The following is a 25,874-nucleotide window of genomic DNA, read 5'->3' as shown; positions in this document are numbered from 1 at the left end:
TCGGTATATAGCTCGTTCTGATCGGACAGTCATATCAAATTTTCCAAATTAGCTGTATATATTGCCAGTCGCCTTTCGCACCCTTCGTGCTGCTTTCGTCACTAGCGCGAACTGCCGTCCACAGTGATACAGGGGTGCCACAGAAAGCGAAGCCATACATATTTTGGAAATTGCGGTTGGTTTCGTTTTCTTTCGCACTCCTGATAATGATTCTTTGATGAAATCTCTCTTCCACCATCAAAAACTAAACGAAAATGCAAGGAAAACACTTGAATTCCTATAATAAAGATTCTTAATGACTTAAAAACTTAAGATATAGTTCACACAAAGAGAACAAAGAACATAATAAGATGCTACTTGTCGCTTTTAGTAATTATCTTGAAAACACACGATTGCAAGAGCTTTAAGTTTAGCATTTTTTCAATGAAACAAAAAAAAGTTTTTGACAAAAGAATTTTTTTTACTTTCAATGCTTACGATTGTCGCATTCAACGTTAGAGAATTGTATTCATATGTATTTACTAGGATACAACAATTATCGATATCTCATAAAACAAAAAGTTTTTCATACTAAAACTTGATTTTCGTCCGATCGGTCCGATGGCAACCATATGATACAGTGGAGCGACTTGAGCCAACTTTGGTCAGAATGTATAAGACCAACGTAAAGGCGTATTCTATCAGTTTGGTTACGATATCTCATAAAACAAAAAAGTTTTTCATACTAAAACTTGAATTTCGCCCTATCGGTCCTATGGTAGCTATATGATATAGTAGACCGATTTGCACCAATTTCAGTCAGGATGTATAAGACCAACTTTAATAAAAATTCTATTAGTTTGGTTACGAAATCTCATAAATCAAAAAAGTTTTTCATACTAAAACTAGATTTTCGCCCGATCGGTCCTATGTCAGCTATATGATATAGTAGACCGATTTGAACCAACTTCGGTCAGGATTAATAACACTAATTAATATGCATATTCCAACAGTTTGGTTAAGATATCTCAAAGAACAAACAGAATTTTCATACTTTAGCTTGATTTTCGACAGATCGGTTCTATGGGAGCTATATGATACAGTTGTCCAATCCAAAAACGAATCAAACAAGATCTGCAACATAGAGGAACCTACATACCAAGTTTGGTGTCTCTAGCTCTTATAGTCTCTGAGATCTAGGTGTTCATACAGACGTCAGTACGTCAGCAGGACGTCAAGACAGACGGACAATGCTATATCGACTCGGCTATTGATGCTGATCAAGAATATATATACTTTATAGGGTCTGCCACGCGTCCTTCTGCCTATTACTCACATTTTATTTAAAACAAACTTAATGGACCTGTACTTTTTTTAAAGTACGGGGTGTAAAATGCAATACTATATTAATAAGAAAGCCAAACAGAGACTTTTACTATAGAAACATATTTGTTTTATCTGGGGCCCCTTGGTCCCCATAACTATAGGAATAGTTGATTTGGTAAAGGTTACTAAAACAGGCAAAATTCGTTACACAGTGTAATCGACTATGCGAAACTCTGTTGCTCAGAATAACTCTTATGTTAATCAAATAAGTATGATCCATTTTTAAATAGGAATACAAAGACTCGATGTTAATTAAGTAAGAATATAAAAGTCGGAGAGTCATCGACTCTGCGATACCCTGCCGCTGATTAAGGAGCTGTAATTTAATTTAATTAGTTTAGTTTAATTTACTAAGTAGTATGATCAATTTGAAATCAGAATACAAAGACTCGATGGAAATGTAAATAATTTATATTTTGAATGGAAGTCAAAGATAAACTCGTAATAACACTGCACTGGAGTGCTTGACTACCCTCTAAAATAAACAGTGCGAACAAGACATAATCAAAAACAGCGAATAAAAACGAAGAAAGATTTCGTTATTTCGGTTGATTGATTGATTTTGCACGTTTTACTTGACACATTTCATCTGTTTTTGTCAAGTTATATTTTAATGATGATCCGCGGCGTTCTGGTTAGAGTCGCTGCTTCAGATTCAAAAAACGCGAGTTCGATTTTCTCTACACGGGACAAATTTGTAAAATTTAATTTAAAAACAAGTGGTAAAGTCTACAGTCGAGATCCCGACCATAGGATACCCGTTACTTATTTCAATATATATTAAGTACTTTAAAGAAATTACTTGTATTACTTTGAAAACTAGATGATCTAGATGCGATTAAGTGGGATAATAGATAATAATAATATATAACATAATTACCATATAAGCGTATAATCTTGTGAGTGTGGTGGGGGCTTGTCAAAAATTTAAATAAACTTGACCTGCGTGGATCGGTGTGCCAAATTTTTTTGCTCTATCTCTTTTAGTCTCTGAGATCTTAGCGCTCACACAGACCGACGGACGGACAGACATGACTATATCGACTCGGCTGTTGATGCTGATCAAAAATATATATACTTTATAGGGTCGGAGATGCCTTCTTCTCCCTGTAACATACATTTCAGCGAACACAATATACCCTCTTACATATTTTTCAAGTAACGGGTAAAATACAAAACTTCTGTAATAAAAACTATTTAATATAAATAATGGTTTATACACAATTTAATCGAAATTTGTGCATTTAATTTTTTTCTTCTCATTTTTACTAAACAATTTTTTATTTTAATTAAGAAAAAATTAGATATATTTTATATATAATAGTTTTTAGGTGTTAGTTCAAATATGTAGTACTAATATTATAAAAAAGTGATAATTTTTATTGATTTGAGCTTGATTTTTATCAAGCTTTCGTTGCAACCATCATTATTCTCACATTTGACAACGATGTTGTGTTGGATTGTTCAATGAAAGACGTTTTTTGAATAAGCGCCAAAATTGAATACTTACTTTAAAAATTCAGAAAGTGGTTCATGAATAATTATAGCGAACTTTAGAACCATTTTAAAGATGTCGAAGGCCAGGCAGCTAATTGCAAGTATTTGATTAATTCACTTTGGTAATTAAGTTTTTTATATTATAGGAATTCCCAATGCAGGGAACAAAATACAATTATTATTTTTAATCATTTAATTTTTCATGTATTAAAGAGTCATATTTGAATTGAAAATTTCAATTTGAAATATTATTTTTGTTTAGTTGCGTGAGGTGCTAAGAGGATTGAACGAGCGAGCAGCCGATCAATATAAGTGAGCAAGTGAACAACTGACTGCGTTGACTCCGCTCAAAAAAATGAACAAGTAAACATGTTCACCTAAAAGAGCAGGGTTTACGCAGCACTACAAAGATGTGGCCACTGGTCAGTGTCAAATGGCCATAAAGTGTATCATCGATAACAGTTCGTGAATCATATGAAACAGTAGATATATGTATCGACACGCCGCCATAGTATTTTATCGATATATTTGCAGTTCTACTGGAGAATTTGACAAAAAAAAAAACAGGAAATAGATAAAAATAAATCAATTAAAAATTTCAATGTGTATTAGCAATACTCAATGTTTGGGAGTAGCTTACTAAATTACATTCGACTGGATCTACAATGAGCTCGCGCAGAACGAGATCCGGGCCGACGCTCAACTTTAAAGCGGTGCTGCTGGGTGAAGGTGAGTGTGAATTCTTATATGCACATACATATGTATGTATGTATGATGAGTTTGTTTTTGTTTGTCATTGTTTGATATATATTTGATTTGCGATTGCGTTTGCAGGCTGCGTGGGCAAAACATCGTTGGTGCTGCGTTACATGGAGGACAAATTCAACACACAGCATCTCAGCACACTGCAAGCTTCGTTCGTGACTAAAAAGGTGACGCTGCCAGATGAGCGGCGGGCTCAACTCAATATATGGGATACGGCCGGGCAGGAGCGCTTTCATGCATTGGGACCGATCTACTATCGGGGCTCGGATGGAGCGTTACTCGTGTACGATATAACCGATCAAGACTCCTTTCAAAAGGTCAAATCATGGGTGCGCGAACTTAAACAGATGCGTGGCAGCGAGATTGCGCTCATCATCGTGGGCAACAAGACTGATTTGGAGGAGCAGCGAGCCATTGCTTATGACACAGCAGTGCGTTATGCTCAAACAGTGGGCGCTCAATACGTGGAGACATCTGCCAAGGAAAATGAAGGTGTCACTGAACTATTCGACCTGCTTACCCAACTGATGGTCCAACATCATGGAAACAAGCAGCAGAATGATACCAATACCAATGCGCTGCGTTTACAGAGCTCGGGGATGGCGTCCAATGCAGGTTCTATCAGCATTTCAGATGATCCGGATGCTGAACAGGATAACGGCAATGCTTCTGCCGCCGCCGCCTCCGCTCACCGCTCCTGCTGTGGCATCTAGGCTGCTTGTCAGCCGTCCATTGTGATAATACATATGTACTAGTAGATCTGTAACCGATGTGTATTTGTATATAATACGTGTATTTATGTATCTCCCAGCAATCCTTTTCCCGTTACCGTTCCCGTTCCCGTCCCTTTACCGGCCTATACTCTAGGCCCAATACCATGTGTATACGCTCTTGTTATCTGTTTGAAATTATCCTTCTGTTTTTGGTTCCTCAAATCGGTCCGGTATGTTTTGTTACACTTTTCTTTCTTTTGTATTGTGAGTCTGGCAAATCGCTAATTAAATTTTGTTTGTATGCGTCATCCAAATCTGTGAACTTGTGAATTTCTGAAAGGCACAAATACGTGTTATCTCGGCAGAAAGCGGGCGTCGATAAGCGGGTTGAACAATCTTAAGTTGCCAACTTGGAACGCCTAAAGAGCTTCTCGTGACTTCGTTTGTACAGAAGTGCCAAAATGCACAATTTCTGTTCATATTTAACAAACATTTCAAAGTGCATTGACACTGCTATTAATCCTAAAAGATATTAAAAAATTACTTAAATTACTATTTCAACTTAGTTTATTTCAAATATACATTGATTTGTTGTAGGTGGAGTGAGGTTCCGATTCCGGGTTTGAATTACAGTCTACTGTATGGATGTTGTGATGTCTTAGCCGCAGGCCATAATAGCCAGTGCTATTTATAAATACAAATTAGTTTCATATATAAATAGTCGTTTTTTTTTCTTTTAAATTATAATCTATACAATAATAAATATGATTTATTCGTTGCAAAAAAAGATCGTTAAACTGTTTTAAATAATTGCAAATTGTTTGTTACTGAATTTTTAGATTGAAAGTTGCCTTGTTAAAATTACCAAATGAGAAAACTTCCTTAACATAACTTTAATCTATCTAGAATACCTATCCATTGTAATTTTTTTCATTTTCTTTCCAAAGATTTGTATTCTATTGCCTTGGAATTCAATTGATATTTAAACAAACAGTTCCCTGTTATTTTATGATTGCCAAATTAGCAGTAAATATCAATGTGTTAGTCTAATTCGTAAATAACCTTTGACTAATGAATTGAAAATTCAACAAATTGCATTACATTAAATGAGTTTATTTGATGACAAATCCATTAAACAAATGAAACCAATATTGGGCACAAAGATTGCTCTTCAATTACCACAACACATTGTTGTTCAAAATTAATCAAGAAATTTCTCAAGAGGCCATTTCATTTGCATGCGATAGTTCAAACAAAAGTGTATCTATTAAATACATATTCATATGGAAGATACATATGTATGTACTATACATACATACATACATGTTTGAATATGCATGTACTTACTAATGATTTTCGAGGCCTTCTGTTCGAATTCTCGAGTGTCTTGTTATTAATGCATGGTCAAGTGTCTTAGCATTTGGTGCGGTTACCACAGCTGAGGCAACTCACCTGTCGAGACTCGACAGTGGCACACGTCTGAATTGAATGTGGCAGCAATCGTTAATAGTCCAGTTGTCAGTCAATATCGTATGCAAAATGAAGCTGTTTCTGCTGTTAATGAAGACTCTCCTTGTCTATGGATTCGTTGCGATCTTCACACTGGTCACACACCTGCTCCAGAAATCGTTGCAGGTGATGCACTTACTGGCAACAACATGAACAGAAGCAAATCAAAACAATATAATGGTAAGTTAATAAATTCTTTAACCTTAATCTATCTGACACTTTAAAGTGGTTAAAAAGTGTATAAATTGTGTGTAGAAACATCAAAATGCAGGGAGAAGTACTAAGAATTATTATATCCTGGGGTAAAAGGTATATTAAGTATGTAACAGGCAGAAGAAGGCATGACAGCCTCACAATATATATATATTCTTGATCAGGGCGATATGAGCGTTGGGATCAAAGATATGACAAGAGCTCGAAGTACCAAATTTGACAATTCGAGAAAAATAATGAATTACAATTACAATTTTTAATGCTTAGTTTATTATTTTATTAATATATTTTATTTCTCAGAGATATTTGGCTTGTAATTCCATAATTTGTCAGTTTTCATTTTACTGATAGCCACGAGGGTAAGTCCACAAGTTGACGGGCAAGCTGAGAAGTAATTTAAAATAAAAAAAAAAGCCTCTATGAGGTAAAAGCGATAGAGGTTTATACTGATCGAAAGATAGAGTCTTAACTAGCAAAATTGATTCAATTTAATATATCAATTACAGTCGAACTTTCCTAACTTAAATCACCATTATCCAAAGAATAAGTTCGTCTTATGGAGACTTTAAGTAATGGAATTTTTTTTTGTTTATAAAAAGAAACTACAAATTGATTCAAGATAAATTGTGATCTTTTTAATTTTTTTTATATTGTGGGTCTTACAAGCTTATTTAAAAAATAAAAATCAGGGACCATAACTGTTATGAGGAATATCCAAAAAAAATCACTTTTAATGGTTATTTTTAGACTTTTATTTTATAAATACAAATTAAAAGTTATTTTTATTGAAAAAAAATAAAAAATAAAATTAATCACTATTTTTGATTTTTATTTTATTAGTCTTTGATAAGTCATTCAAGTATTTTTTGATGAATAATTTAAAAGTCTGTAAAGACTTTTATTTCTGATTTTAAAATTTTAAGAGTTTCAAAAGACTTTTATTTTTGAGGAATAAAATAAAAGTCTTTAAAGACTTTTGTCATATGAAAACATTTGAATAAAAGTCTTTGTAAATATCTCCGCTTATAATCAAGATAAAAATTTCAAAATTACACACTTGGTTCTCTTATATCTACACCAACCATGGAACATTTTTTCCCAATTACATTGTAAAATAAAGTACTGAAGTAGTTGGAAAAACAGAAAAATATTTTTTGAATCCAAAAAATAATAATAGTATTTGAACTCACGTTTATAAATTCACTAGATTGAACTTATCCCCCTGTGCTATTGCTTCTATAACTAATTCAGTATTGTTATTCATATCGAAAATTTAAATTGTTCTTTAAAATTAGGTATTTGAATTTTTTTAGTAGAGGATAAAGGTTCATAGAATGTCGTAGGTTTTACTGGTGTTGTAATTTTGAAATTTTTATCTTGAGTATAAGCGAAGATATTGACAAAGACTTTTATTCAAAAGTTTTCAAATCGTAAAAGTCTTTAAAGACTTTTATTATATTTATCAAAATAAAAGTCTTCAAAGTCTTTAAAGACTTTTATTTAAAAAAAAATCAAAGCTTCTTATAAAAGATTAATAAAATAAAAATCAATAATAATAATTATTCTAAATTTTTTAATCACAAATAATTATTTAATGTGATTTACAAAATCAAGTCTTTAAATAACCATTAATTTTAATTTTTTTCTTTTAAAACTCAACTAAAAGTTTATTAGCTGTTTGCAGAGATATTAAAATAACAAAAATTTTGGTACATTCAAAACAAAAATTGAACTCTCCTTATTTTTTTTTTTTTTATGTAGCTATTTTGAACAATAAACATTATTTTCAGTCCCAGTCTGAATGTCCTTTTGCTTGATTGTCCCTAACATTGTCCATGATGTTGTTGTCATATCTCGACGTTTTGTTGTTAGTTTTGTTATAATTCTGCCAGCGTCAACTGGCCGCTGCTCATTCGCACTTTAAAATTTCGAGTCAATTAGTCAATTATTATTAGCCAAGAAATTTTAGGCCGAGTGGCGTAATGGTTAGAGTCGCCGACTTGCCACAAGCAACCTATTCATTTTGGGTTCCCGGGTTCGAGTCCCGCTCTAAACAGTCTTCTTCATTAATAAAATTAAATAAATATACAAGCCCGTCATCAAAGTATCATTATGAAATTTTAAATTCTAAAATAAAACATTAAAAAAGCGAACAAAAAATTAAAAAAAAAACAAAAAGTTAAAATTATTTTTTTTTTCACTTTAATGCTTAGGGATTTTTCGGCAGAGTTCCACGAGGAGTCCTTAGCGTTTTCGTAAGGACTATGTTAGGGATTACCTAGGGAGGTGTCCTCTGTCCTTAATCCTAGGACATGACAATGTTAAAGTCCTCAACGTTTTTCATACCATGCCCCTAGGTTTTCCCTATCGACTAGGGACAAGTCCACATGGATTCCACAACTTGTCCTTGAGGTCCGAAACTACTGGGTAGTGACTACGAACTCATATTCATACAAACTCATATAACTTTAATTTTAATGTTTTTTTAATGTCATATTCAAACGAGCCGGTAACAGGAGCATAAAACAGAAACGAAAATAAAACGCAATTTATTGGTGATTTCCCCGAAAAATTCGACTTACAGCACGTGCCAATATTTTTGTTAGAGTTATGGAGAAATTGGACTTTTTAAAGTTCGAGTTACGGAAGCAGAATTGTTTGTAATTTGCTCAGTAAAAGCTATTGCTCTCAATTTTGTTCAAGATAGAGAAAATTCGAATTAAAGATGTTCGAGTTAGGGAAGTTCGTATGTATGTATGTATATAAAAATTATAATTATAAATATAATTAAAATGAGTTCGACATCGGCCCTGGTATATTTTGACATTTTTCGCAATGTGCCGAATGTGAAACTAATTTGATTTATATTTATTATTTTAATTTTTATATCACTGAAAATTATAAAACAAATTAGTTTTTTTTTTCTCCGAAATAAACATGCTAATCTTTTATCATCTTTTAAACAACAATAATATTAAAAAAAGTTATGTCACGTTAATTACAAAATAAAGTATTTTTTTTTTTATCTCGTATGATGCCTGGCATAGCTAAAACGTATTTAATTACACTGCGCTCTTCTTTTTCTATCACCATTTTATTGCGAGGTTGCTTCAGTTTTTTAGGCGCACCAGATGCATAAAAAAGGGGGGTGATTTCGTTAAAGAATTGATTACCAAAGACTCCTTTAGTAGTGGGATCCAAATGAGTCCAGCTCTAGGTATATTCCAACAAAGTTAAAAAATAGTTAAATTTTAGTGATTATTTTAAACATTGCTGATAAAAAAAGTAAAGAAAAGTATTCTTAAGAATTTTATGCATTAATAAATTGGTCAACTATTAATCAGTACGCCTGTATAATTTAAGATCAGTAAATATGTTTTTTGTATATTTATAACATTGGGCAACAGCCAAAAAATTAAACTGACGAAACCCACATTTTTTTGGGTTGATTTGGGGCCCCATATGACGAGAAACATTTTTTTTTTCTATGGCAAGGCTTTTTTTTTTTAAATTTGGTTTTTTCTCTTACTTCTGTTTAGAGAATGCCAAAACCAGTTTTCAAATGCTTCAGAATATATATCTATAATTCACTTATACGCAGATTTAAACCAGTAGTTTTGAGAGGCATCTATTTTTTTTTTTTTTTAGATTTTTTTACTTTAAGATTCAAGAAAAGCCGAAAATTTATTTAACTGCATTAAATAAGCGTCGATATATGACTTTATTTTCATCAACAAAATACGTGTAATAATATTTCTAAAGCAACAAATAGTGTTTTTTGTGTTTACCAAACCCTTTACAAAAATTCATGTATTCAAAAAAGGTTTCTGGCCCCTTCTAATTTTTATTTTGGGTACGGCCTAGCCTGTGGAGCTATTCTCGAGAGGTTTAGTGTCTGGCACCATGTTAGCCGAAAGTTGCTTATCTCAGCAACGATAACAGCAATAGCTGTTTTATCAGATATCAATTGGAAGCGCTGAGTGTGCCCGGAGAGAGTTCGAGAAGTGGAATGAAAGGGAAGCGGCTTGCAGGGGATAATGTGTTAGAGCACCTTTTTGCTTATTGGCACAACAATCAATAATACTTAATTGTCAACACGTTCTAAGGTAAAAGTCGACGTCGCACAGTGGGAAATGGTTAATATGCTGCAAAAAAATTAATAGCTAAAAAACGGAAAGGGCAACCATGGTATTTTTTTTGTATATTATTTATTTTTATTGTGTATTGTATATTATTATAAAAAAAATGGATTTTCTTTTTTTTTCAGTTAATTTGCACACGAAACTTCGCAGTTGATTGTGAACTTAAAGGATCTCATCATGATTATTTTTTTTTTACCAATCAAATCATCATTAACACTATTTTCAATTTCGTCCACTGTGCGTCGGCGTCGGAATCGACGTCAGCGTCAACGTCGTCGTCGTAGTTCCAATAGACTTCCACCCGCTAAACGATAAGAGGGCTGGGCGCTTTTAGGCCCGGGTTTCGGGTACGATGTGTTGACGTGAGAATGCCACTAATCAATTGGAGGCCAGGCATGTTATCGGCAGACCATTGCTATTGCTGATGACCGTTCGAGCGGTTTAGTTTGAAATTTGTGGTTCGTGTGGTTCGAGTGGTTCGTGTGCAGAATGCGCTTACAATCGCGCTGGAGTTTCACGCTCCTTCTGCTCTGCCTGATTGTGTTTGGTCTTCTGATCGGAGTCTACAAGATCACCAACTCCCCATTGCTCAATCAGAATGGCATTCTCCGAGATTATTTGGATAGCAACAAACCGGATAACCGTCCAGCTACGCGAAGTATTCTGCTCTGGAGCAGCTTCTTTGGAGATGAACGTTGGAAGCTTCCAGTAGATACACTTGGACCGCAGGATTTCCGCGATAATTTGAATTGTCCGGTCTATCAGTGTGAGCTGAGCAATCGACATGATTATCTTCCCGATCTGGAGCTCTACGATGCCATTGTGTTCCATGTGGCGCAACCCTTTCCGCTTCTTCAACCGCTTCCTCCTCGCCGCAGTTCCCAACAGGCTTATGTGTTCGCCTTGATGGAGCCACCGGGGGAGACGAAGCATCGACTGAACGATGAACAGAATTTCTATAATCTAACCATGAGCTATCGCCTGGATTCGGACATTGTGTGGCCCTATTCTCATTTGATGGATCAGGAGACCGGAGCAAGGGTGGCGCCCAGTCTCCAACCTTATTGGCGACAGCCTCTGGCACTGGGCAGCTGGAATGACAGCAAAGTGTTGCAGCTTTGGCCAAAGAAGACTAAAATGGCTGCCTGGTTTGTTTCCCACTGCAAGACACTGTCTAAGCGTGAGGAGCTCGCGAAGGCACTGCAACAACATATCGAAGTGGACATCTATGGAAGCTGTGGTAGCCTCAGGTGAGTTTTGAAAGGAACGCTGCATTTTCCAGAGCTAATCGTGGCTAAATGTTCCCCCGCAGTTGTGCTCGTGGCGATCCACACTGTGATGACATGCTGGACACCGACTACAAGTTCTATTTGGCCTTTGAGAACTCCCTCTGTGTGGACTATGTGACTGAGAAACTCTATGGTGCACTGCAGCATCGCATTATTCCCGTCGTCTTTGGTGGAGCCAACTACACTCGCTTTCTGCCTCCCCATTCCTACATCGATGCGAATCGCTTTGAGAACGTTGAGCAACTGGCGATGCATCTTCGATATGTGGCCAACGATCTCAGTGAATACATGAGCTACTTCTGGTGGCGCCAGTATTACAAACTTGGCCATGACTCACCCTTTTGCGAGCTCTGTGCCCAGCTTCATCATCCCAGTTTTCAGCACAGGACACAGATCTATGAGGACATCGAAGCCTGGTGGTTCAACAGTTGTCGCCTTGAGTCCCACATACGATTCTGAGCATTACAACAACAAAGAGATAGGTACACGCGAATGCAAGAGAGATAGCAATAACGCTGCCACGAAATTATATTCTAGATTAGATTCTTTTTACATTGTAGATTAGATTCTTTTTATATTTAATATTACCGATTTTACTAATAAGCTAAATATGTTTACGGCCCAACTGACACGCCTAACTATTTAACAGCCCCTACTTAACTAGCTTCGAGTATTGCTCTCTCGCTCTCTTTCAACACTTTCAATACACTTTTACTAATTACTAATAACTTTATGTCCTAAATATGTCAGAGAGTTATGACAAATGAAACTATCGTATCTCTCTATCATTAACTTGGCCAACTTCTACAGAATATAGTATTAGCTATTAGCCTATGAGTCAACAATGGCTACGCTTATCTTTGAATTGTATCACATAGATAACACTTTATTTATTATATGTACATTTGAATGCACATACATGTATATAAGAATACATGCACATATAAGCATATATACATATGTTACTCAGTATTCTCTGAGAATACGTTAGAGTAGAAATGTGCAATAGACATACATATATATATATATATATATATATTTTTTGTGCTTGAACTAATGTCTCAGAGGCTTAGAAAATAAGAAGGCAGAGTTTTGTTTAGGTTGCGTTTGTTAGTTTTCTCATTGAGCTTTAATTTTTTGTTTGTTTTATATTTAATGGAACTTGTTTTGCGAATCATTAAAAAATTGGTAAAGACGATAAAGATAAACTTTGAGACTTACAGACAATTTTGTTTAACAAGGACAATAAGTACATATGTGATTGATCAAAAATATGCTGTGAGAAATTGATCAGCAGAGAATAAAATATATCTTAGGAATACTACACAAAAAAAAACAAAAAACTGAATTTTAGAGCGATTGTTGATATGATGTGTACTTATACTATATACAATACATATAGTAATCTAAACCATTTGTTTTTGATGTTCGATATGCAAGCTTGATTTTTGATTACATAATATACAGCGATTTGATAATGCTACCAGTAAAATATAGTGATCAGATATCTCTCAGAATTTCACATATTAATTACAAATAAGTTCAATTAGAATAATTCATAGCTATGAGCAATTTGATGTACTTATGTATATGACAACAATCTTATTTAACAGAATGTATTGTTATCTAGATAATAAATGAAATCATCGAATCATGCTATTACAATGTGATATTTCGATATGTTTTAGTTTGTTCCGGTAATAAAGTAAGTATCTGTGCCAAATTTCAGTCATTTCATTATTTATTGTTTTTATTTATATATACAATATATATAAAAAATCTTTGTTTGTAAGATAATTATTCAATTTTAGATGCTTACGTTAGTCGGCATAATTATTTTGACAAAACCGGCACTTGAGGCTTTCGTCATTTATTGAAAAATACAAATATTCAATAACAGGGAACCAAAGATTTGCAACATTTTATTTGTAAATATAATATAATAGCAATAATTCAATTAATATAGCTTCAAAACAGAGAGACCACTACCAAAATAACAAGCTTTACTGTTATTGCTTAGCTGTAAGAGATTCACAGCAAAAGAATGTATAGGAATTGTTGTAAAATAAAGAAATGATAAAACTGATATTTTGCAGTTGTTGTTATGATGCTGTAGTTGTCGCTTTTCAATTGTTTTGCCGCGCAACTGTCATATTGGGCCAGGGCTGCACAACAAAAGCATGAAGAGCAAATGTCAACTGTCAAAATCTGCTGACGCAAGAATGGCAGGACGTATTTGTTTTTGGTCTCAGCTGCAACCCTCGTTAATGCTCAATAACACAGTTGGTTTTTCTCTCCCGCGCTCTCACACCTGCGCGCTCTCTCTTTCTTTTTCGATGTTGTTGCTGTTGAGTAAGCTTATGCCCTCGGGCTGAGCATGTAAAAGCTTTCTGGCACATATATCGCATATACTTGTATATAAACATACATACATATATGGCTTGGAGGAGCCACAGGATGTCAGCTGTGTGTGTGCACGTGCTCCTGTGTGTATATGGAAAAAGTTTTCTATTTGCGTAGCTTTCTGTAGAAAGCTTTTAAAGGATACTCTGCTGCTGCTGCTGCTGCGGTTGGCAAAAGCACTTCCTATGGGTTTTCGTGACATTCTCATTCATTCTGTGCTAGATTTCCCGATAGTTCGAATCAGAGGTAACAAAGAAAAACGGTCCAAAAAACAAGAAATCATCTAAAAAAAAACCGAACCAATTCCGAATACAAAATATGTATAAATATACTTTATTTATATATAAATAAAAAAAGAAAACAATGTTTAATTAAGCGCAGAACGATTTCGACTCGTCATCCGCAAATGTTTTTTTGAATTGTTCTTTAAAAGTGCGCAAGAGTGAGACGTAAGTTGCATAATTTTCGAAGCGAAAGAGAAAAGCGAACGGGAAAGCTATAAAGTGAAAAGTCACAATGCCATAGCAAGTGCTAATTTAACAATAAAATATAGGAACAATTTTTTTTTTGTTTTTCTCTTTGGGCAAATTGCAAATAGACAAATGGAAAGCTGACGAAAGGAGAACTTTTTTCATAACGTGTTTCACAAGTGAACAAAACGAAAAAGATATAGAAAAACGTGTAGCCATACATGCATGTGTGTGTGTGAACATGTGTGTGTGAGTGTACCCTGTGCGTAGGCGTTCAGTCGTTATGACGCTCTCAGTTTTTCCTCTCCTTTGCACACATCTCTCTTGGCCTGACTCTCTGAGTATGTCTCAAAATCATCGATTTTTCCGAGCTATAACAAAACGACAACAACAACAACAGCTACAACGGCAACCGCAACAACAAGTACAACAAAGAGGTAGCACTACTGCCCCCCATTTAAATTGATGTGTGTTCTTTATTTTTTCTTTATTCCCATTTTTTTTGTACATTTATTTTGTATCTCTTTCTGTTCCAACGCATAAAATCATTTGGTGAAACACCTTTTGCAATGTTCTCTTTGTTGTTTTCGATGGATTTCATTTTTTTTCTCCGCTTTTTGCTTGTAACCCTAAATTGAATGTTGAAAATCAGCCAAGAAATCAGTTTCTCCCCCCTGCAACCGCTTGAGGTTTACACTTGGAAAAAGTACTTCCTCCGACGTGACGAAGTGAAAGCTATCAATTTCAAGATCAAGAAATTCTGTTTACGCCTAAGAGCAAAAACTAATTGAATTTCCTTGAATTGAAGGTTCACAGCTTAGATACACTTGCCAAATATTATGAGAAAGAACACGTTTGCTCATGATGCGAAGTAGCATTTCAGGAAATTCAGATTAATATTTCAAATCCGTTTATAACTATTTGTATTTCTTTAATGAAAGATTTATAATATTTATTTCATATTAAGGTAATACATTATGGTTTCTTCCTATGTTTTGCGTTAGAAGTTCAAATGTCATTTAAATTTGATTTAAAGGTCGACCAATTTCTTGGCCGCAGCCTATGAAGTAATTTGTGAGCGAGTGCAAATCCTCTAAAAAAAGATATTTTGTATAAAAAGTCAACATTTATAAATATAATTATTGTATAAAAAGCAATTTAAAAAAATGTATAGCTGCAAAACAAAACAAGATATTAACCTCGAAAATTTTAAATATTTGCTGTCTCCAAGTCTAAAGTCTCCAAGTAATTAAGTTGTTAAATCTTTTCTTTGTTTTTATTTAACATACCAAAGGAATTGGTAGTGATTAAATATTAATTATTTTTGTATTCATTAATTTGTCTATTCTAGCGCAAATCTTAAATGATATAGTCACGATAGTATATCTTATTTTAATTTTAATTTTGATTGAAAAAATTTAATTTGCTTTGATTTAATATTAACAAATTTTCTATTGTTATTGTATCGTAAATATTATAAATGGTTTTAACGAATGACATTGATGTTGCATGGTGCAAAGGCGTCACAGCAAAGCTTTCGTCTTTTGCCCCTTTGGCATTTCCATTTCTACTGTTTCTATTGCCAATTGACTAAGGAATTACATTCTTTTCGCCAAGTGTAAGTAAAGCTTTCATTGTTGCTGTTACAGTTACAGTTCCTGTTGTTGTTGTAGCTGGCGTGGTGAATTGTAGTGTGGTATAAAAGCTTTGCCAAGAGGCAAGTTCACGTATAGGTACACAATTGTGTCAATCCACAACGCGCAGAGTGTATCTATGTGTGTGGTAGTGTATGTGTGTGTTTGAGAATGTGCGTTTAAATTTTTCTATGCAACACACTCGCAGTTAAAGTCCAACCCACATACACATTCAATACTAAAATGTTAATGATATCGAATTAAAACTTTAGGAAAATAAAAATAATAAGACAAACACATCGAAGAGGTTTTCGGGTCGAGTATTTCGGCAAATATACTGGACATTGCGAGGGGTCAACGGTGCGGCGGTGAGTTGCCTTCGTATCGAGTATGTAATACCCCCTAGCCGTACCCAATTCCTATTACTTATCCATTGATGAAGTTCCTCAGCAAGAAGAGTAGAGTTTGCTTAGTTGATAATACACAGAAATATACTATATATTAATTGATTTTTTTTATTTGCTAATCTGAAACGGAACACATTAGATTTCATATCTGTTTTGATAATACTTAGCATCCGTAGCTTACATAATTTTCCCGCGTCAACCCTGTAGAGACTATTACAAATAAGTACATGTGTATAAGGGTCTGTGTTTAAGTATGTGCGTGTATTTGCAGACCGATCTCGATGTCTCCTCAATTAGATAATGCTTAAGTTACCAAAAGGTTTAAAAAAGAAAAAGAAGAAGTCGAAAAAGGATCAAGAACTCTTCACCGAAGAGGAGCTCGAGCAGTACAAGCGCGATCTCAAAGCTAAACAGGAGGCGGCCGCCAACAAATCAGACGCTGGTGAATCGGACGCAGCATCAGACGTCGAGGGGGCAACTGCCACAGGCCACCACAGTCAAAGTCACAGCCATACGAACAGGCCAGTCGATTCGGCGACCACATCGACATCATTTGCAGCGACAGCGGCTGGCCAGGAACAGCATCAGCAACAGCATCTTAACCAGCAACAAAACGCTGACGCCACCGGAGACGAAGAATGGGCCAAGTTTAAGGCGTTAACCTCAGGTGTTGATAATATCCTACATAAGACACAGGACGAGCTCGATCGTATCAAGAAGGAGTCCTTCTATCAGCGCCTTCCCTCTGCTGCCGAAAAAAAGAAACAAGAGGAGGAGGAGGCAGCCCGTCGTGAGGCGAAGCGCCTCGAACGGGAACGACAGCTTGCCGCGGAACGTGAAGCGAATCGGGATAAGCTCGCTGAGGCAGTTGTTGAGCTATCGGAATCGGAAGACGACGCTCAGGACGACGTCGATGATATCTTTGCCACCGACTATATCGAGGCAATTACCAGCGGTGAGGTGCAATTAGCAGTCGTTCCTGACTCTCCAGTTCTCGAACTTGACGACGGACCCGATCCCTTTGATACTGCTTATGCGGAGAAGGTCATAGTTGGCGCTGACAAGTCTAAGGGCAACAAGAAACTAGTTAGCCTTGGGGCCGCTGTTGAGGTTCTCTCCGGACGTGTTGATCGTGAGCACGCCGTTGCCCTCGCCAATCCGAAGCGTAAGCTACGCAAGGGAATTCAAAATCTTCTGCTTAGTGAGAGCGTCGATTTAGGCGATAACGAGCCTGATCTCTTAGCTGCCGAGCCGCAGCACAATCTTCTCGACGATCTCGACGATGATGTACCCGAATCTGTAGCGCCCATTGATTTAAGTGTATCGCTGCATTTGCATTTGATCAAGCCCCATAAGGTCGAGGAGGACAACGACGAGGAAGGTGACGCAGCTTTTGGCTCACTTAATCCCGATTTAGCCGAATTTGATGCTCTTAAAGACGAGGAGGACGACGAGTTTGCAGAACTAGCAGCCGAATCACTAACCAAAAAGGAAGAGGTTACCATAGTCAATCAGGTTGTACTGCCTCCCGCGGAACTACTTGCCGAAGCTGCTGCTGAAACCAGTTGGGCTGAGTTTGCGCCAGAGACAGAAGAGGGGACATCAGGTAAGTTTTAAACAACCCAGGGAAAGGTTCTGATTGCTGCGATATCTAAGATCTATTATAGTTTTGAACTCTTCAATAAGTTTGAGATTAAAAGTGGGTAGGGTCTCAGCGGTTCCGTTCCTAATTTCATACTGATACTAACCCTCTACCCCCCTCGTTTCAGGAAAACCGAAGCGACCGCCGCCACCGGTGCGTCCAGCAACAGGACCACATATTGTGCCCGGTGCTATCTACGTGAGCGACGAGGAGGAGGACGCCAATCTCGACGACGATCCTTTTAATACAAACTACGTGGAGCAGGTGATCAAAAAGACAACAGTTCTCGAGGAGGACGACGATTTTGATCCACGTGCCGACGAAGATACAGCTGGCGGATCAGGTTTACTATCTGCACCAGGTCGTGATCTCTTAGCTGGCAGTGCTACCGACCTAAGCAAGGTTGTGCCAGCCCCACTGGCACCTACGCTCAGTGTCGATCAACAGGAGGAGGATCAGGACTTTGACCCATTTGACACATCGGCCATCAACGCTCTCGTTCAGCCGAAGGCGACAGAGCTACGATTTTTGGAGCGTGAACTGTTGAACGAGTCTGGTTCAAGTCTCAAGCACTCGCTAAGTGATCCTGACTTTGATCCGCGTGCGGGACAGGAAGAGGTTGTTTCACCGCCGTTAGTGTCAGTGCCCGTAGCTCAGATCTTAATACCGGAACCGGACATAGATAGCGCACGTCGCAAATCCTCTCTTAGCCTAAATATACAGGGGAAGAGCGTAGGGTTTCTTGTGCCTTCTGGGCAAGATTTGCTGGCCGCTGGTAATGACGGTTGCCTGGGTGGCAATAAGAAGCCACTGACGCCCTATTACGCGCCCAGCGCACAGAGTATTGCCGAGCGCGAATCGGACGATCCTTTCGACACATCGTATGTGCCCGAGGCCAAACTTAGCGATATCGAACTGAAGCACATTGAGGCTGATCTTATCACAGAACCGACTCTAAAGCATAGCCTATCCGATCCAGACTTTAATCCGCGTGCACCACCCACTCCCGTGCCTGCAGAAGTCTTGCTGGCCGTCGAGGAAAACATCAACATCAAGGTCTTGACACCGGCCCAGGAGCGTAGGCAGTTGCCGTGCAACGTGCAGTCGGAGGAGGATCAGGAAATCGATCCATTTGACACCTCAATTGCGGCAAATCTTCAACCGGGTCAGACGGAATTGAAGCTGCTTGAGAACGAGCTGCTGCCGGAGAGCTCTAGGCAACCGATCACGGGAGTTCTTGACACCCAAAGCGACGCACAGGAGCTGGGACTGGGCGATAAGGTGCTGACACCGTCGCAACCCAATCGCACAACACAGCAGATACTAGAGCAGCAACAGGAAATCGATCCATTTGACACCTCCATTGCGGAGAACTTGGCACCCGGTGAAACAGAGATCAAACTGCTTGAGAACGAACTGATTGAGCGCTAAACCGGGAAATAGAGAGATAATACAAAAAGAAGACAAAGCATACACATACACAGAAAAGATGGCCAATCCGTTTCTAATGGACGATGATCTGGATGGCGGCGATGTGGCCGTCAATCCCTTCTTAATTCAAAGCGAACCAGAGGCGGCAGAGTTGGAAAATCCGTTTGGAGAGTCCACATCCAATCCGTTTGCCTTTGGCGGCGATGAGTTAGAGGCAGAAGCGGCAGAACCCGTTGCTGACATTGACCCAGCCATGAGCTTCTTTGGCACGACCATTGAAGCCGAGGATGATGCGCTCAGTCTCAAGTCTGCTGCCGAGGAGGACGATGAGGGGAAGAAGGCGGTTGCAGCACCGCCGCCACGCCCTCAGCCGCCGCAAAGCACACAGGAGCTAATCAATACGGTGTCCAGCCAATTGGATGAGACCAGCTCGGAATTGTTGGGTCGGATACCCGCCACTCGATCACCTAGCCCCATCTCGATGAGGGATCTACATTCGCCTAGTCCCACACCTGATTCCGGGCTGGCTGATTTGCTGGATGTGGATGTTTCGGACAGTGGCTCAAGTGCCCATACCCAGGCTATTGAGACGGATCTTATGGGCGGTAGCGTTATTGCTCCAGCTGCTCCAGCTGCTCCGTCGCCGCTCGACAATCCCTTTGGCGTGCCAACAGCGGTGCCCAACTTGCAAGGCGCAGCTCCAATGCCGTCACCTGCCAAGCAGCAGCCACCACGTCCGCCACCGCCGCGTCCAGCGCCCCCAAGGCCAACACCGCCGTCACACATGATGCAAGGGCACGGACAACAACAGCCGGCGCCACCACAGCGTCCTCCTCCACCGGCAGCCCAGGTGCCAGCGGTTGCTGCAGATGCCGACGATCTGCTGGACATGTTCGGGAGTAGCAGCAAGCCGGCGAAACCGCCACCGCCCAAGACCAAGGAGGACATACTCAGTCTGTTCGAGCAGCCAGCGGTGCAACCAGCGGCAGCAGCTAAACCGGATTTGCTCAACGATGATCTGCCAGAATCAGATTCACGCGACGAGCCCATCTTCGCCTCGCTGCTCATTCGGCCTGATGATAGCACACATGACATTACCTCACAACCGCAGCCGGCCACTGTGGGGCTTATTGCAGCACCGCAAGACACGTCGCAGCGACAGCGGGCGCCTACACCGGACATTGAGATCACCACGGTCGAGGATTTGCCACGCTCCGATGATGAAGAGGAGCCAGAACCTGCGCCAGTTGTACAACAGCCCGAACCAGAAGCGGAACAAGACTCTGTACCACAGTCAGAGACGAAACAGCAGCCAGAGCTGGAGCCAGAGCCAGAGCCAGAGACGGAGCCGGAGCCAGAGCTGGTTGCAGAGCCTGAACAACCAATTGCCATTGAATCGGATCAAAGTCCACCCACAGAGTCGGCGGCGACCACACAAGCGGCACACGAGTCAGCGGTTGAGTTGGGTAGCGATGAACCCGAGCAAATGGACACAGGGTTGGACTTTCCTGGTCTTGCCAGCGGTCAGCTGTCAGCCAATCCATTTGCCAGTCCAGAGGACGAGGACGAGCCGCGTTTTGTCCCTGTCCCCATTGTCAGCAACATCTTTGCGGTGGATGAGACGGAAACGGAGTTGCCACCAGAGGTGCAACCACGTCCGACGCCACCGCCAGTTCCAGCTGCCAGCTATGTGAGCAATATCTTTGCCGCCGAACCGGATGAATTCGATGCATTCTCCGCTAAATTTGACTCGGTGAAAAAGGATAACATCAGCATACTTGATGGATTTGGAGGTGGATCGGGAGCTATTACACCAACAGGAGGAGATGGTAAGTATTTCGTTGATTCTTATCAATTAGCATTCCATTGATTTCATTTGGGGATTAACCGCCTTCAGCTTGGGGTGACAGCGCCTTTGGGTCGGCCACAACCACAGCGAATGCCTTTGGCGAGGTCATCTCGGGCGACGATGGTTTCGGCAATGAGGACGATGACTTCTATGCGATGCAGGCGCCAGTGCGTGCCGATTCCGTGGATTCTGTGGAAAAGGAATTTAGTGTGGTCATCAGGCCAAGGGCAGAGGGATCTGCGGGTGTGGCGCCACAGTTGGCACCTCCACCGCCACCAGCACGCACAGCGGTACAAACGGGCATAAATCAGGTGACCACATCGCCACCAGCTGTTAATCCCTTTGAGGATGTCAGCGGCTTTCCGGCACCACCAGCCGCCACAGAGGGCAGCATAAAGCGCACCGACTCGCAGGATACGCCGCAGACGCCACTGTTTGATGAGGATGTGTCCCAGCCGCTCGAGGAATTCCCACGGTTGCACTATGTCGGCCCCGGCTGGGAGATGCAGTTGCGTCAGCCCAACAAGAAGAAGATAACCGGTCAGCGGTTTTGGAAAAAGATCTTCGTGCGCTTAGTGGTGCAGAACGATGTGCCGGTGGTGCAGCTTCTAAACCAGGCTGGGGATAAGCAACCCTTCCAGGAGCTACCACTGCAACCCTCCTATTCCGTGTCCGAAATCGGAGCACAGCAATACGATCAGTTTGGCAAGATCTTTACCATGAAGCTGCAGTACATATTCTATAAGGAACGACCCGGTGTCCGACCCGGCCAGGTGACCAAGGCGGAAAGGATAACCAACAAGCTGACAAAGTTTGCACAATACGCAATCGCAGGGGACTACGAGGGTGTCAAGGAATTCGGCAGTGATCTGAAGAAGCTTGGTCTGCCTGTGGAGCATGCACCACAATCGTCGCAGCTCTTCAAAATTGGCTCAATGAACTATGAGGACATGAAACAGTTCTCCGTTTGCATCGAGGAGGCGCTTTTCAAGCTGCCGGCACTTAGAGAGCGTGCGCTGACCTACAAGATGGAGGAGGTGCAGGTGACGGCCGTCGATGAGATAACGGTGGAGCAGGACTACGAGGGTAAGATCCTTAGGCAGATTGCCCGCGTAAGGCTCTTCTTTTTGGCCTTCCTCACCGGGATGCCCACCATTGAGCTCGGCGTTAATGACATGTGGCGTCAAGGCAAGGAGGTGGTCGGTCGGCATGACATTATACCCGTGGCCACCGAGGAATGGATCCGACTCGAGGCGGTCGAATTCCACAGTGTTGTCAATCAGCAGGAATACGAACGCACGCGCACCATCAAGTGGGTGATCCCAGCTAGTTGGCTTTTTTGAGTGTGTCTAATCTCGACTTTATCCGACAGGTTCCAACCGCCAGATGCCAATTATATTGAACTGCTGCGCTTCCGTGTGCGTCCGCCCAAGAATCGTGAGCTTCCCCTGCAGCTGAAGGCCACCTGGTGCGTCACTGGCAACAAAGTGGAGCTCCGTGCCGACATCCTTGTGCCGGGCTTCACCTCACGAAAGCTGGGACAGATCCCGTGCGAGGATGTTTCCGTGCGTTTCCCCATACCCGAGTGCTGGATCTATCTGTTCCGCGTCGAGAAACATTTCAGGTAGAACTCGTATTCATTGCCTAGTCTTAGACAGCTGCTCACTCTTTGTCCCGCACAGATATGGCTCCGTCAAGTCGGCACATCGACGCACTGGCAAAATCAAGGGAATTGAGCGGATTTTGGGTGCTGTTGACACGCTGCAGGAGTCGCTGATTGAGGTGACCTCCGGTCAGGCCAAGTACGAGCATCATCATCGCGCCATAGTCTGGCGCTGTCCTCGACTGCCCAAGGAGGGACAGGGTAAGCTCAAATAATATTACAATCCCTTATGGAATCTTGCTAAGCTATTGGTATACTTGGCAGGCGCGTATACAACACATCAGCTGGTCTGTCGGATGGCGTTGACATCGTATGATCAAATTCCCAGCGAACTGGCGCCATACGCATTCGTGGAGTTTACCATGCCCGCCACGCAGGTCTCGCATACCACCGTGCGCTCCGTGAGTGTGCAGGACTCTGATGCGGACGAGCCACCTGAGAAGTATGTCCGGTATTTGGCACGGCACGAGTACAAGTAAGTTGAAGAGAAGCTCCACATTTGCGGGTGACATTCCTAACAAAATATCTCTCTCTCGCAGGGTTGGCATCGAGACCACGCACGGCGAGTCCACGAATGCGTATTTGGCGGCAACGCGTCCCATACGCGAGGAGTCGCCCAGTGGCACCGTTGCCAGCAAACCAACTGCCTCACCGGTGCCACCCAGTGACTCAGATTCGGATTCCAATTAAGCACGCCACACTACACCACAACACACACACACACACACACACACTCAAACATAGCGATTGCTGAATGAAAACTAATATTCCAGTACTTTAGTTCCCAGCGAGAGATCCTGCGAAATAGCCTCAACAATCTGGCACTTTGATTGTTCCTTCTGCTTTAGTTCAACGAGTTCTCATCGTATTATTTGTTTTCGAATACTCATCGGTCGCTCAATCTTCATTTGAGTGCTGGTGTGTCTATCTCGAAGATTTGATAATGATTAGTTGACAATAAATATATAGAAAGAGCCGCACATGAGGCACGGCTAGCAAAAAGCCCAAAGGTATATCAGAAAGGATAGAAGAGAATTAAGAGAATTGTATTGAGTTCTGTTGTGTCTTCGGTTCCATACTAACCATTATAATACATTCTTATACATATGGAATCTCATCTCTAATAACTACGTTAATCAAGCGACCAAACGATCCGAGATATTGTATCCGTACGTAAAGTCAACCCATACATATGCATAGAGATAAATGGTTAAACAAATTATATACATTATATATACAGAAGACATACATTAATATACATACATACATATGCATATAAATATATATGAAAGTTCATAGTTATTAACCTATTAACTGATGTTACGTATACATTAAGCGCAAATGACAAGACAAAAATGAAATGATAAGCAATTTCGCAAAACATCGTTCAACTACGATTTAAGTTAGCGTTGAAATCGTTAAAAGTATTCCCAGATCATTAAAGACCCCTGACGAGCATCTACAATCGAATATATAACTAAAAAATCTGGAATTCGTAAACCTGTGCGCACTGACAGCAAACTGGAAAGCTCGGCATTTCACTGGACAGGGAGCAAACAGTAAGGGCGACAGGCTAACGCACACACACACACACACACACACACACATACATACAAACTCATATCCACATACAAAGATTGTTAATAAAATTTAATGGCTTACATTTATACGTTACCGCCCAAAAAGAACTACAGTTAGTTGAGTTAACCTGTCGAAAGAAGGGGATATAAACTGGATGCAGCATTAAATATATATTTAACATTCCAACGTTTGCCAACACTAACGCAAATGCAACTTTACAGCGCTTCATTAACATCACTGTCGTCGTTGTCATTAAACTAAACTAAACTAAACACTATCCATAGTATATTTAAACAGAAATAAAATAAAACTAAGCTTTATGGGACATTTATTTCAAATTATAAATAAATTCAATTTAAATTGAACTTCGAGCAAAAACGGAAATGCATATTCAAAATGTTATTGTTGTGAATCAAAGTAAATTACATATTTATTCAGCTAAAACAAAAACTAAAATAAAAATAAAATATTTAAACCAAAAGAAAACTACACCTAAATGAATATAGAAAAACGCGTCTTTGTTAAATCAAGCAAAACAGTTTAAAAGCAAACTACATACTACAAGCAAGAATAATAAAAAAAGAAAAAAATTAAAACAAAAAATATACATAAATATACAAGCAAAAGACAACATATACATTCATATTGATAACTAAATTGAGTTTAATAGCAAAAATTGCGTAATAGATTTGTTAATTTAGTGTTTAAAGAATATACATACTTATATTTATGATGTATTCATTTAACGTCTACTTAATTATCCCTCTTCCTTGAATTTGTTGCTTCATTTTGTTGTTAACACAAAACATAAATAATACATCAACATTCTTAACAACTATTTTGAAACGACTCTCAATGGACATATTAATTCACATGCTATACTATATAACAAAAACATATGTATACACATGCATATTTATATATATAAATATATATATGAATAGATATATAAATAAAAAATGCCCCCTTATATGTATATTGTAAACCCCTAGGAAATATTGGATTAGCAAACCAATGTGAATTTTCTCATTTATGTATTGTATGTTATACTTTATTTACCTACGTTTAAAAATTATATATATATACTGATATGTATTCTATGTACAATAAAGTGCAATAAAAAATGATGAAGGGGAATATTACCAGACCCAAGAAGAGAAGATGAAGAATATGAAAATCGATAAATCCTGAATGACAATTTTCACATGTTATATATTATAAATATACATATACACATACATGGTATTATCTGATGAACTAAACACAATATTATGAACAGAACAGACCCAAAGCAAAACAAA

At 39.3% G+C, this 25,874-nt stretch overlaps 4 protein-coding genes across 7 annotated transcripts; all 4 read left to right on the top strand.

Moving 5' to 3' along the window:
* Positions 1-3,353: 3,353 nt before the first annotated feature.
* On the top strand, positions 3,354-4,683 carry LOC117794342 (ras-related protein Rab-21). Its single transcript, XM_034634976.1, has 2 exons — positions 3,354-3,591; positions 3,697-4,683. The coding sequence occupies exons 1-2, from the start codon at positions 3,528-3,530 to the stop codon at positions 4,338-4,340; spliced, it is 708 nt and encodes a 235-aa protein (XP_034490867.1). The 5' UTR covers positions 3,354-3,527; the 3' UTR covers positions 4,341-4,683.
* Positions 4,684-10,443: 5,760 nt separating this feature from the next.
* LOC117794340 (alpha-(1,3)-fucosyltransferase C) lies at positions 10,444-12,363 on the top strand. The gene is made up of 2 exons (XM_034634973.1): positions 10,444-11,454; positions 11,517-12,363. The coding sequence occupies exons 1-2, from the start codon at positions 10,694-10,696 to the stop codon at positions 11,950-11,952; spliced, it is 1,197 nt and encodes a 398-aa protein (XP_034490864.1). The 5' UTR covers positions 10,444-10,693; the 3' UTR covers positions 11,953-12,363.
* A 1,473-nt stretch (positions 12,364-13,836) lies between these two features.
* LOC117784162 (protein stoned-A) lies at positions 13,837-19,492 on the top strand. 4 transcript variants are annotated; one of them, XM_034621823.1, is made up of 4 exons: positions 13,837-14,142; positions 16,273-16,368; positions 16,679-18,013; positions 18,177-19,492. In XM_034621823.1, the coding sequence occupies exons 3-4, from the start codon at positions 16,708-16,710 to the stop codon at positions 19,478-19,480; spliced, it is 2,610 nt and encodes an 869-aa protein (XP_034477714.1). In that variant the 5' UTR covers positions 13,837-14,142; positions 16,273-16,368; positions 16,679-16,707; the 3' UTR covers positions 19,481-19,492. The 4 variants fall into 4 exon arrangements, with proteins under 4 accessions (XP_034477714.1, XP_034477731.1, XP_034477723.1 ...); XM_034621832.1 differs by lacking the exon at positions 13,837-14,142 and adding an exon at positions 14,259-14,345; XM_034621840.1 differs by lacking the exon at positions 16,273-16,368.
* Positions 19,493-19,516: 24 nt separating this feature from the next.
* LOC117784152 (protein stoned-B) lies at positions 19,517-24,014 on the top strand. Its single transcript, XM_034621812.1, has 6 exons — positions 19,517-21,309; positions 21,378-22,641; positions 22,702-22,953; positions 23,012-23,193; positions 23,257-23,467; positions 23,532-24,014. Exons 1-6 carry the CDS (start codon positions 19,539-19,541, stop codon positions 23,680-23,682), a joined length of 3,831 nt encoding a protein of 1,276 aa, XP_034477703.1. The 5' UTR covers positions 19,517-19,538; the 3' UTR covers positions 23,683-24,014.
* The last annotated feature ends 1,860 nt before the right edge of the window (positions 24,015-25,874 follow it).

This window comes from Drosophila innubila, chromosome X (assembly GCF_004354385.1).
Source record: "Drosophila innubila isolate TH190305 chromosome X, UK_Dinn_1.0, whole genome shotgun sequence".
Taxonomy (NCBI): domain Eukaryota; kingdom Metazoa; phylum Arthropoda; class Insecta; order Diptera; family Drosophilidae; genus Drosophila; species Drosophila innubila.
The sequence above is the reverse complement of the archived record's forward strand: the minus strand, read 5'-3'. Positions and strand labels throughout refer to the sequence as shown.